Below are 12,807 nucleotides of genomic sequence, written 5' to 3'. Positions count from 1 at the left end.
ATTGTTAAGATCGGCGAATTCGGACCTTGGGAGGATTCTTAGAAAACCAACGTAAAGGCGGATGAGTCGGAATTTGAGACATAATTCGACACGCAGCTGCGAGGAATGCCGTTCGCGGAAGCAGCGGCGACAATGGCGTCGTCAGGTAGCCGAGTCAGGAGACGATACCCCCTATTCCTGACAATGTGACGAGAAAAAGAAAGCAATGAATATGGTGGCATTGAAAATTATATGAATCCGCCGCGATGGCTCAAGCTAGTGGTTGGAGTGCTAAGCTACTGAGCTATTTCTATGAAGGCGAAATTCTAGAGGCCCGTGTACTGTGCAGTGTCTGTGCACGCTGAAGAACGCCAGGTGGGCGAAATTTCCAGAGCCCTCCACATTGGCGTCCCTGCATAGCCCGAGTCGCTTTGGGACGTTAAACCCCCATAAACCATTCCGTTAACCTTCGCGTTAACTAAAGTCTCTACCAGCACTTAACTTCGGCATGGACTATGAGACATGCAAGAAATTGCCCGAAATACGACCTTCGGCATTTCAAACCGCAACATCTGTCATTTCCCTGTCGCACCTTTCAGGAACGAGAGTGATTGGACCTTTGATGTTTCTATGGTTCGAATTTTTCTATGAAAACTCCGTTCACGTGTGAACTTATTGGCTGACATGTAGATAAATCATTTGCTTTTTGTTTTCTTTCGTTTCGGTGAATCGTTGAACAAGAAGCAGCGGAAAAACAGCACGAAACCAGGCGATCACCGCCCGCCGCCGCAGAAGCAGGCGGGCAGAGAGCTCCCTAGCAGTAGGGTCGTCGCGCCCCTGGCGGCGGCGAAAGGCGTTCTTGGAGAAAAACTCCCATTCCTTCCGCGGCGAATGCGAAGGCCGTAAGAAAGAAAGCGCGCGCTCCCCTAGAGACCGGCCGTGTGTGCGGGTGTGCGGGGCCTATCCCACTCCGCAATGCCGGCACGCCTAGGTACATACGCCTGCAAACCTCCTCCGTAGTGCCTAGGCAGAGTCATATATTCAAGGAGCTAAAGCCCCCAGATTTTCTCTCTTGCGCCCGCTCTTCCTCACGCCTGCGCACAAACGGCTGGCAATTCCTCAAATTAACGTCTCGCGTGAAACCAATGGTGAAACTGCAGCAAAACATCGCGCGTAACTGCCAGAGTTTGTTGGAAGTTGGATAATCGATGCTGGAAGCTACGTTGAGAAGTGCTACGGGTTCTGCCCGCTAGGTGATACTGTAGTGGTACTGCACTGAAGGGGTGAGAAACATTTCCAGCAGACTACGACCTACGAGGCGTTCGCTGTGTGGCGTGTATGTGCGCTCGCGCGTGTATGCAGCGTCTCAAAGTGCACATGTCAAGCGCATGACGGCTCAAATTCTGTTGAAGCATTCATGGTACAAATCGCATTTTTGTCTTTTTGTATCATGGGAATAATACTAGGACGATTGGGTACAAGGAATGAGCGTGGCTGTCTGCTCAAAAATGGGAGGCGCCCTTCGACAAGCGCCGTTCACTCTGGAGCGCCATTTATGCGTAAACTCATTGATAGGATAGTGGCAGACAAGGAAGTACCCGTTTTTGTGTCCTTCACAAAGCTGCAAGCTGACCTAGTACAATGATTTCTGCGGTGTGATGTACTTGAAGTGGCCCAATGTGTCATTTTTCCACGACAACCATATAGCTGACAATAAAGCCGTGGTTCTCGCTAAAACTGAGACCCTTGGTTACCCTCATTCTTCCTCATGTGAGAGAGCAACCTACGACGATTAGCAGTGTGCAGTGAAAACAGCATTCACATCGTATCTTTTAGCCACCTAATGTGTGATAATGCACCAACATCACCTCAGTCTCACTCATTTTTGTTGCAGTTTCATTTCTGGACTATGCACGCGTTGGGAATAAGGACAGGTGGGCTGGGGCAAACAAACTTGGGCATCGAGACTACAAAGAAGGTACTCACATGCCAGCAGATGGACCCTCGTTTGGGACAAGCACTTACATACGCCAGCAGAGTGTGCATTGTATCGAGTAGCACACGTGTTGAGTTGGCCCAGAAATCGTTAAATCCGTGAATAGAATCTGGTTATCGTCACAAAAAGTTGAATGTGAAATGAAGGCCACATAAAAGGCTGTGAAAGAGGTTTGCCATGTCAATAACATTGCAGGCTCTGATCGGCCAGTAGGCATATTAAGAACAGCAAGGTAGGTATCGACATCCTATGAAGCACGATCTTGGTAGGTATCTACATATCAATAAGTTCTCTTAACTGGGTTGTTAGCAATGTGACTTTGGAATGCGTTTGCCAAAAAGCTGATAAAATTATGTCCGACAAAGTGACCGATATTGATCCTATACTAGAGCATTGTAGATAAAATTGCCCTTAATGACAAAAAGCTCTTGATTAGAAATAAAACCATAAAAGTGCATAAAAAATTTTGTTAGAAGTGCCTGTTTGGTTCTAAAAAGCTGTCTCCTTTGTTATTTTGCCATGAACAGCATCAAGCAGTTTGTGCAGAATGGAATGATATGAATCAGTGAAGAACACTGAGGATGTGCTAAACGGAGGTCAATCCTCAGATCATTGCACTAAAAGCTGATCATCTACAGGCAAGCTCTTTAAATGGCGCTCTAGGAAACGTTTGACGCAAAGTTATAGTTGTGGGGTTTTCTGGTTGCCCGTTTCTACGCTGCTGTCCCCGAGAGGCCCGAAACCTTTAAGCAGCTTCTTGGTCAGCCGTCAAGGTCAAATTTCTGCAATGCTTGTGAAGTGCATTGTGGGCTTTCAAGCGCCACACTTGCAGTTGGATGAATTCTTCGCTCGTATATTGGCATGATTTTTTTATCCTTTTCTCATGACCATTTTTCACCCGCTAACCACTGTTACAATGTTATCGCTCGGCTTAAGTTGAAACTTGCTTGAATGTTGTTACTGATTCTATATTGAAAGAATCTTATCTAATCAGATTGTGTACACAAAGTGAATACTGGTGTACAAAATAGAATGCAAGCACCAGCAATTATGGTGAATGTATCATGAGTCATGTATAAGTCGCCAACACATTTGACCCAATTTGGCTGACTGACAATTGTGCTAGCAGTTATCGTTGTGTTTTGAGCGTTAATCGCTTCCATCATCTGCAACTGCAGGTGATAGCAGATTTTGGTAAAAAAAAAAGGCAAATACGTAATTTGTTGCCCACAAGATGTGGTTGTGTCTATTGCAGTTGTTGGAGCTAGTATTTTGTACCATGCACAGTGACATGTTGGTTGGTGGGTGTCCCCTGGTCGCTTGTGGGAGGAAGCTCTTGTGGCGGCCACTGTCAGCTGCGGCCAGTGATCCTGAGCTTTTGGCGCTGTGCAACAGCTTCCCTGCACTTCTTGGCCGCAGAACGGGTCAGCCTGAGGACCTCTTCCATGTGCATACTGCTGCCCTGGGTGAGCACACCAGTTGCTTGAGTGAACCTTTTGTGGTGATCCTGCCAGCTCTTTGGGAATGCTATGGGCACCCACAGTGCTTTGGGTTGTGGGCTATGTGGGTGTTGCCACAAGTAATACCGGCACTAGGCATTGCAGTATGATAAATGGTATGTATTACACCGGTGGTGTTGGAGTCAATTGGTAGGATGTGTATGAATATGTGCTGTGGGCTGGGTGATGTGAGCTTGACAGGTAGAGCAAGTTTTGTCATCACAGTGTCTAGTGACCTGAAAAAGATGTGAAATTGTCAGGAAATGTTTCATAGTGAATTAAGTTGCAGAAAATGATTGATTAAACTGCCTAAGATGCAAATTCAAGTAGATTCGTTACCCGCAAAATTACTAGGCACCTCAGGTCACCATTTTTGCACAAAAAAGCTGACTTGCAGAAACTTTTCTGTTGACTGACTTGCAACAACTTGATTGAAAAATTCAACGGTACACTGAAGGCCATGCTAAAAATGTGCCAAATGTCTCATGGGATCACTACCTTGCTGCCCTTCGCATATCACAACGTGTCACAAGCAAGTCACAGCTTTTCACCATTTGAGTTGCAGCAGGCACATGTGTGGATCTTGCAGCGCCTTGATAGAGCTAGGGACAAAGAACAACATTGATGGATGAGGTGCAAACATACACCTACCTTGTGGATTTTTGGAACAGACTCCTGTAACCTCACTCATGAGTAGTTTGGTAAAGCCCAGTAAAAATAGGTTTTTTTACGATTGTAAGAGCCGACAAAGAAGGCTACGATCCAGTGAAAAGGTTCTGATTCTGCTGCCTACCGACTCGAATAAGCTGCTCATGCAAAGCAAAGGCCCATTTCAGGTCTCTGAAGTTAGGCACAACGTTGATTACACCACTGACTTAGGTAAAATTATCTTGCATATTGTGATGGACAAAGAGGGTGACGGGTGCTCTGGTTGGACGAAGATGAAGTGAACCGAGAGAAGTCTCTTTGGGAGACAGTAAAACCGGAGGTTGGACCATGCCTGTTAGGGTTACGCTTCATTTGGTGGTAGACTGTGTGGAAAGTGTATCTCGCCTTTGCTGAGCAGGCCATAGAGGCTTTCACATCATCTGTTTTCACTGATGCCATTAAAAGCCAGGAAGTTCAAAGACACTTGCTCCTGAATCGTCTGAAGAGCCTGTCTGTTGCACTATGGAGAAGTAGCTTAAGCTGCAACTTCAATGATGCTTGGAAATTGTGCTTCTTCATTGTCACCCCAGCTTACATCACAGGGGAATTTCAACAACAGTCAACTGACATTTGAGCATGTTGTGCATATGTCCTGCAGACGATGCTATCTTTCTTTGCTATTTGTGGAAAGAAGTGATACCAACAACAACTTCTACAGCCATCTTGCCCTATTCCCATCACATTGGCAGGTCTCTTGGACGACTACTGCCCTCCAATTAAAGTTATCATAGATGGGCTCGAAGACCCTGTAGAAGCCATTGCCGACACAGGTGCCATGCTTAGTGCAATCGAGGGTAATGCTCTTCACAGTTTTCAACTTGACGCATGTAGTTGCTGTGTCTACTGTGCATGGCGTTGAAAAGTGTAGCGTAGGTACCGTGGCCACCACTGGGTGCTGTCATGAGCCGTCTTGTCGCCAGGACTACAGTGAACTAAAAAGGGGCAGTGCAGTGCGCAGAGGCAGCAACACATAGGGGCACCTGACACCGCTGGTGGCGCTGCAATAGCTCATTCTGGAATGCGGTTGCCTGTTGCATGGCTAGAATGCACTCATTAGGTGGTGTTTTGCTTGCTTTCTATGAATATCTGCTGCTTTTCAATTCGTGAATGTTTTAGCTTGCATTTTAAGTTGTGAGCATCTTAAGACACCTTCAATGTTGCAGAGACTAGCTATGTTTAATTCCCCTGTTACGCGGCCACTCTATTGCAATTATGTACGATCAAAATCTCCTCACTTATGATCGTATAGACTCTCGTCTGCGTCCTCAAGCTCTCTAAGCTAAACAAGGTCTATCCTGATTGCTGAATGCATTGAAGTGATGATTTTCCAGCATCTTGAAAAAGTTCATCCGATGGGACTCAATCGCGATAAAAAGTGCCCATGTCTTCAAGAGTGTGACTAGATTCCAGTGGTGAGGACAGATGTGCTATAGTTATTTAAGAGGCCGCTATTGCATTTGTGGCAAAGAAACAAGACAAATTTTATTTTCTCATTGTAAGCAGATAATACAGACTAAATAAACATAGTGCTTACAGCGAAAAAACTGACTAACATCTCTGGTGTGCATCAAACATATATAGGTGCATTGCAGTGGATGCGAGTGTTTCATCCACTTCTTTTCAAGAGTGGTTGATTGCAGTGCCGCCACTATTGATGATAATGCCAGAGCCGCGCAGGGAGTGCTGCCCGCTGCACTGCCCCTTCTAGTACACGGTACCAAGATGTTCAACCAAATCCAATGGCAGTGAGCATCGTCGTTGACAGTGACATGCCCCCAGCAGATCAACTGTCTGTCATGGCGTCTGATGTCGCCGATGTTCCCGCGAAGGTTGTTCAGTGGCTGCTTAAAATAATAATTCTGTGTCGGAAATGCGCAAGCTTCGTGTTGAAAATGTGTCCCTTCATGAAGTGGTGGTTTCTCTACGTGGCACTGTTTCGACCGATATTTCCTGCCATTATGTGGGCGCACACTGCAAGAGACCTCCCCTTTGGAAAGACAGTCTTTCGCTGACGTTGCCGGGAGGCCATTAAGGCACTGGCAGCAGCCACTGGTCAACCACGCTCAGCCGTGAGACAAGAACCTGCTGCAGCAAGCGTTTGGTACTGCCAAAGACTGCTCTCCCAAATTCGTGCCGCCACCTTCATTAACAACAGGCCTTTTTGTGTCCTGTTTGGCTCCTACTACAGCAGCATCCGACATCCAGGGACTTCTGGTAGGTCCCATTGGCAACAAGACAGTCAAGTGCATTTGGCTGAAAACCAGGTACCAGACGTACAGTTTGTTTCATATATCTTTGGACGATGAATTTCTTGAACTTGTCAACAAACCTGATGTGTGGCCAAAGGGTTTCATCTTTTGCTCTATCATTGGAAGGCTGCCTTCCTCTTGCCATTTTCTTCCAACATTAGAACATTCTGAGAATTAGTCAGGTTAATGTTTATTACCAAAATATGAGAGGTTTGGGAACTAAAACTTAGTTAATTCTTTTTGTATATGTACTTGATTCTAGTTATGATATTATTTGCATAAGGTTTAATAATGGTTAAACGAGTTGTGCGAAAACGAGTCTTGTTTCAATGATGTTTATTTCACTGATGTGATTTGTATTCAAAGCAGACAGAAAGTAAATCAGTGCAGTCAGACTTGGTGGCGGTGTTTTAATAGCATGCAAGTCGCAGCTTCATCCATGTAGGTGGAAAGACCGTGAAAGATACGATGAATTCCGCGGCAGCCTAGCTGCGACGACAGTGACCTCAAACTCCTTTAAGCTGCGAGCCACCTTTTCCGTCAGCCCCCTCTACTCAAAACACTCGCACGAGGCTGACGTAACGTGCAACTTCTGCCACTGTCGGGCCTGAATCACCCGTGCTGTCGCCTTCCATGTCGTCCTCATCACTGTCATTAGGCGACACTTCAGCAGTAACAGAGGCAACAATGACGAAAAGTCGAACCTTGAAAAGTGGAACCTCATAGCCAACTTCTTTTTGCAGTCCCAGCAGCCCTGCCGAGCATCTTCTACGCATTCCAAACGCCACACATTGTAGTCAGTGGCAGATCCCTATCGCGTGCCAGCGCCGTCTTTGTGCCACGTTTGACAGCATGAAGGATGTCCAATTTTTCTTTTGTGCTGAGCACATGATTTTTGTCCTAGCTTGCACGATGTCACAACACAGGCAACCACTAGCCAGCCATAACACTCTCTGGCTCGAGGCTGAAATGATGTTGATGTTAATGTGGCTTCACTCTTGCGAGCGCCCTCTGGATTTGTGCTTGGAGGCCGTTCTGATCTCTAAGACTCGTTCTGCTGCCTGGCCGACCGACCGCCATGATTGCGCTACGAAAAGTGCAAATACTACATGCCAGCCGATATGTGCGCAGTAAGCTTGTATGGTTTATGCAGATACAAAACGCACTATGTTGAATGGCCGCTGTGTTTGGGATTTGACTTTACTACTTTTCAAATGAAAATAATGTTTTAGTGAGTATGGTTTAACACGGTTTTACTGTACAAATAAAAAAATTTGGCAGAGACATTTGACACTGCTCGTGTATGGGAATGCGAAACCATTATAGTCCTTTTTATGAATTTCTTTTTTCGTTCCTTGTCTGTTCAAGCTCTCGCCTGTGCTTTAACTGTGCCTCGGTAAGGCCAAATGAAAACACTCCAAGCATCGCAATGTGCTTGCTTGCCCACGAGGAGTTCATAATTTGAAGGTTCGCTCAACAGGGTTCAATTGGACATTAACACTTCCTATTTTATACACTCATTTCATGCACTCATTACATGTCACCATCTCCTACCCATTGGCTGTACCTCCAGGGGCCCAACAACGCATGCACTAGGCCGCATGTTTAGTAAGCCCGATGGAGTTGCAGTGAAGGACGTAGTCTGTGGAGTGTGGTGTGCCTTGTATGTGCAGTATTCCACTCTGCTGAGGAGAGTGTGTGTGCTAGAATGCGAAGTTGTCTCGCAGTGTCGGTCCTTGAGAGAGCAATGGGGACGCAGTGGTCCTAACGTTCGAGCTGCCTTATCTGCGTCATCATTTCCACCGATACTGCAGTGACTTGGTATCCATTGAAGTAAGATATCATGGCCTTTTTCTTTCAAGTGGCGAACAACTTTCACGATTCCACATGCGAATTCCATGTCGGACAAACGACTGCACACATTGCAAGGCCAGTATTGAATCGCAGAAAACTGTCCATTTTTGAGGACTTTTGGCATTTATCACATGAAGCGCATCACAGAGAGCTGTGAGCTCTGCAGCTGTACACGTAGTGATATGAGAAGTCTTGACCCACTGGGTTATTCCCATTGTTGGTATAACTACAGCGCTGTCAGGACTAGTTGATGTAGTTGAGCCATCAGTATAGACGTATGTGCAGGTGCAGTATTTCTCATACAAGAGAAGCAATGTAAGTTGCTTGAGGGCCGATGCTGGCAAGTCCGACTTTTTCTGAAGCCCTGAGATTGTAAGGTTTACTTGAGTTTGGCTCACACACCATGGAGGAATCGAAGGTCTTGCCGCAGGTGTGTAACCTGACCTGAGAGAGGCATGGTGTGCTAAGACAGTTGCACTGAATGTTGTGTGGGGCCTTTCTACTGGGAGACTTGCAAGGTGGTGGGTAGGGGTCCGGGCGAAGTGTCTTGTGTGCACATGCATTGTCTCAATGGTAATATGCATTCTAATGCACCATCTTGAGCGACTGCAATCTTCTGCAATGGTGCAGTGGTGCAATAACTTCAGTTGTTGATGCACTCTGCAGTAGACCAAGGCATATCTTGAGGGCTTGGGCTTGGATGCTTTGGATTGTATTCAGGTTAGTTCTGCAGGTGTTGGTGATGACTGGTAGGTTGTACCGCAGGAATCCAATAAAGAGGACACTGTACAGTTGCAGCATAGATTGTATTGACACTCCCCAGGTCTTTTCTGCTAGAAACTTAAACATATGGTAAATTCCTGCCAAGCGTTTTCTCGTGTAATTCATGTGGGTCCAGGAGAGATTTTTGTCAATGACCGCCCCAAAAAATCTCTGACTTGTGCTGTACGAGATCAGCTGTCTGTCGACCGATATCGCGTATGGAGACATTGGTTTTCTGGTAAATGCCACCACTGCACACTTTTCACATGATAATTGAAGTCCTTGTTCTCGAAGGTAGGATGGTGGTAAAGTTGCTGCCTTCTGAAGCTGTACGCGAAGCTGCAGTCGCACCACACTTGACATCCAAATACAAATGTCGTCGGCATAGATGGGGAGCCTAACGATGCATGGAAGGGTGTCTGCAAGCCTAATGAGTGTTAGATTGAAGAGCGTTGGGCTCAGTACTCCGCCCTGAGGCACCCCACGGTTATTGTAATGCTGGGAGGTTGGGCCATCCTCGGTAAGTATGAAAAAGGATCGCTTATTTAGATAGCTACTAATCGAGAAATAGATCTTGCCCCCAAGTATTACTGCCTGTACGCATGATGTACGTATGTCTAAATAAAATGTGGATCAAATTCAAGTATATGGCTACAGGATGAAGAAAAGAAAAGGTGAAAGAATGAAAAGAATGAAGGAAAAAGAACCATACCGTGGCAAAAATGCTATACATGTGGTGACAGTCAGGAACACACTAGCAAAACAGTGAATGATGAAACTCCTTATTGGGCGAACTTGTGCCCCTGGAAGTAAGTGACATTCAAAACACAATGATAGCCATGAACACAGTCTGTGATAATCTGATCTGCAGGTCAAGCGCATTGGCTTTTATACATAACTTATTGAAGGTTGCAGTATAATCTGGTGCCCGCGTGCCTTGCAGAATGTGCTACACAATGCGTGTTGCGCATACAATCTGTTATCACAAGGCTCGGCAAGAAGACTCGGAACAGATGGAATCAGCGATAATATTCGAGTAAGTTCCAAATAGTGCCGACGCGTCTTGTGCTGAGCTATAACATTAGGTTATTAGCGGGTAAAATCCAGTCCCTGGAAAAAGGATATAGAATTGAAATAAAACAGGAACAGCGTGACACAGGACAAGCGAGTAAAGAGCATCAGACAGTGCTCTGTCCTGTGCTATTTACTCACATGTCCTGTGTTGCGCTGTTTCTGTTATATTTCAATGGTGAACCAACCAGCCCCTTTCAGCACACTGCTAAGGATAAATAAGTACATGTGTAAATGCTCCTCTCTTAAGACGCACCATCCCAATGCTACAAACAAAGAAATTCAACAAGAGCAGACACTCGGCGAGAACTGGCAACAGGAAGCACATCACGCCTAGTCATAGGTCGGCACACTCACTCATGAGTGCACTCACATTCACTGGCACTTATTTCAAGGGCGCGAGTGCGAGAGAGTGCCAGTGAGTGTGAGCAGATGTGTATATATCCCAACGAGCACAAAAATTGACGGTTAAAGTTTCCTTTAAAAGGGGAATGTGTAGCGCAGATGTGCCATGTTCGCATCGAAAATCATGGGAGGCTGTTGTTGACGGGACCCTATCAAAGAGGAAGTGGATGCAGCATGGAAGGCACGTGCATGTGCTACGTCCGAACACTTCTTCATATGAAACCCCGTCTGAGTGTGTGCCCACCATCGACCGACAGTGGTTTAATTATGATTTTTTTATGTTATTAGGACTCTATTCACTATGTAGAAGCTGAATGATTGACAACTATGCCTGGCCACCTTGCTTGACAAGATCTGTTTTTCGAGAAGAGGCTGCTCTAGTGCGTAGTGTGGTTGCAACCTTTGATGGCATTCTTTAATGGATTTCACATCTGGACGCTTGTGTTTGTTTGCCCAAATTTTGAACTTTCATTGAACTGCGTGGCATGCATGCATTTGCTTTATTGCAATAGTAATTATATGGACACTCCAGGCACATTTTCGCCATTGCCATGATGTTCCGTATAAAGTCCAAGGGTGGAACACCGTTGCTGCACGTCATATGCTGTATGTGCGAGGGAAAGCACGTGAGGGAAGCTGGCAATCACAGCTCAATGTAGTGTGCGCAAAGAAGAAAGTGGAGAGCAAATGTGCTGTCTTCCATCGCGCGAAAAGCTATGGAAGGATGAAAGTGAGGGCGGTGTTATGCTCCAGCAGCAACTGCGCATTTCATGACCGGGTGCAAGGGAAACTCATGATAGCGGCCCTCTGTCCCCTTTGTAATGTGCAAACCGCGAGTGTAAAAATAAATAAATAAATAAATTAATTAATAAATCTCGTGCACCATATATGGAGCAATGTGGGGAGCCAGCGCAGAAGGGAGGGGGAGGGGGGTGGCTTCGACTCAGCCAGAAAGTGTGTACTTTGCATGGATGTGCGCGGTCATGCGTGCCATATCTTGAAAGGGATTTGCAGACGGCTCATACATTTGTGCGTGCTATGTTCTCGTTGCTCTTGCATTGAAACAATAGGCTGCACTGAGGTCACTTTGCTCGCTGCTGCTTCCGCACATGCTCATACCAGTGTCCAGCATTTTGCAACGAGTGTTCACCCTGACCGAGTGTGGTGTGTTCATGTTTACTTGTGCGTACTGACACCATGCTTGTTAATTCAGTTAGTAAGCGAGTGTTTCCAAGTTTATATGGCTGATAAAACTACTATCCTTCATATAGCTGTCTACTAATATGATATTATTTATTTTATTTATTTATTTATTTCTTCATACTGTCAACCCTCTGCTGAGGGTTCTTACAGGGAGGGTTTAAATACAGGCAGACCATATATACAGGTGCATCAAGTGGCAGCGGAATCACAAAAATACATGTTTAAAAATTTTTCAAATTCACAAACATCACTGGCATCTGCCACAAAGCTTGGTATCGCGTTCCAGAGTTCAATCACGGCAGGGAAAAAAGAAAAGCGGAACATATCACTGTGAGCAAAAAATGGGCGTAAAACATATTGATGATTAACACGACTGCTTCGTTTTCCTGGAAGCTGCACATACTCATCTTTGTTGATTTTTAAATGTCCATGTGGTATTCTAAAAAACAGTTTCAGACGATTTTTTTGCCTTCGTAGTTCTAGTGTGTCCAGTTCACAAGACTGCAACATCAGTGTAACGGAATCTAAACGGCGGTACTTTGAGCATATGAAGCGCGCGGCACGACGTTGAACTTTTTCTAACTTTGTAGTCATTTCTTTCTGATGAGGGCTCCAGATGACTGAGGCATATTCAAGTAAAGGTCTAATAAAAGTTTTATAAGATATCAGCTTTACATCTTGCGAAGCTTGACCTAGTTTTTGCCTTAAGAAACCTAATCTCTGATTCGCCTTCGAGCACACATTTTCTATGCGCGTATGCCATGTCAGATTATGCGTCACTGTAACACTTAAATATTAAAACTGGTTAGCACGAACTAACAAATTACCATCGATGTAATAGTTAAAAGGCAGAACGTTTACTTTCTTAGTCATATGTGTGTATGTTGATTTAATGTAGTTTATATGCATACCCCATAATTTACACCATTGGCTGAAATTTTCTAAACAACGACTAATTCTGGTGATCCTGAACATTGGTTACGGTAGAATAAATTAGGCAATCATCTGCAAAAAGCTTCATTTTTACCGGTTCTTCAACAACAGAACAGATATCGTTTATATATATAAGAACAGGCACGTA

At 45.2% G+C, this 12,807-nt stretch overlaps 1 protein-coding gene across 4 annotated transcripts in view; it reads left to right on the top strand.

The window, feature by feature from the left end:
- The first annotated feature begins 1,073 nt into the window (after nt 1–1,073).
- Nucleotides 1,074–12,807, top strand: part of mtTFB2 (mitochondrial transcription factor B2) — a 212,234-nt gene continuing 200,500 nt past the window's right edge. Inside the window, exons 1-2 of one of the 4 annotated variants that reach the window (XM_075698286.1) lie at nt 1,074–1,399; nt 3,263–3,441. In XM_075698286.1, the coding sequence (XP_075554401.1) occupies nt 1,368–1,399; nt 3,263–3,441 (211 nt within the window). In that variant the 5' untranslated portion in view covers nt 1,074–1,367. The remainder of the gene's footprint in view (nt 1,400–3,262; nt 3,442–12,807) is intronic. The other 3 variants (XM_075698283.1, XM_075698284.1, XM_075698285.1) reach the window with 3 other exon arrangements.

This window comes from Dermacentor variabilis, chromosome 7 (assembly GCF_050947875.1).
Source record: "Dermacentor variabilis isolate Ectoservices chromosome 7, ASM5094787v1, whole genome shotgun sequence".
Classification (NCBI taxonomy): Eukaryota; Metazoa; Arthropoda; class Arachnida; order Ixodida; family Ixodidae; genus Dermacentor; species Dermacentor variabilis.
This window is presented reverse-complemented; position numbering and strand designations above follow the sequence as displayed.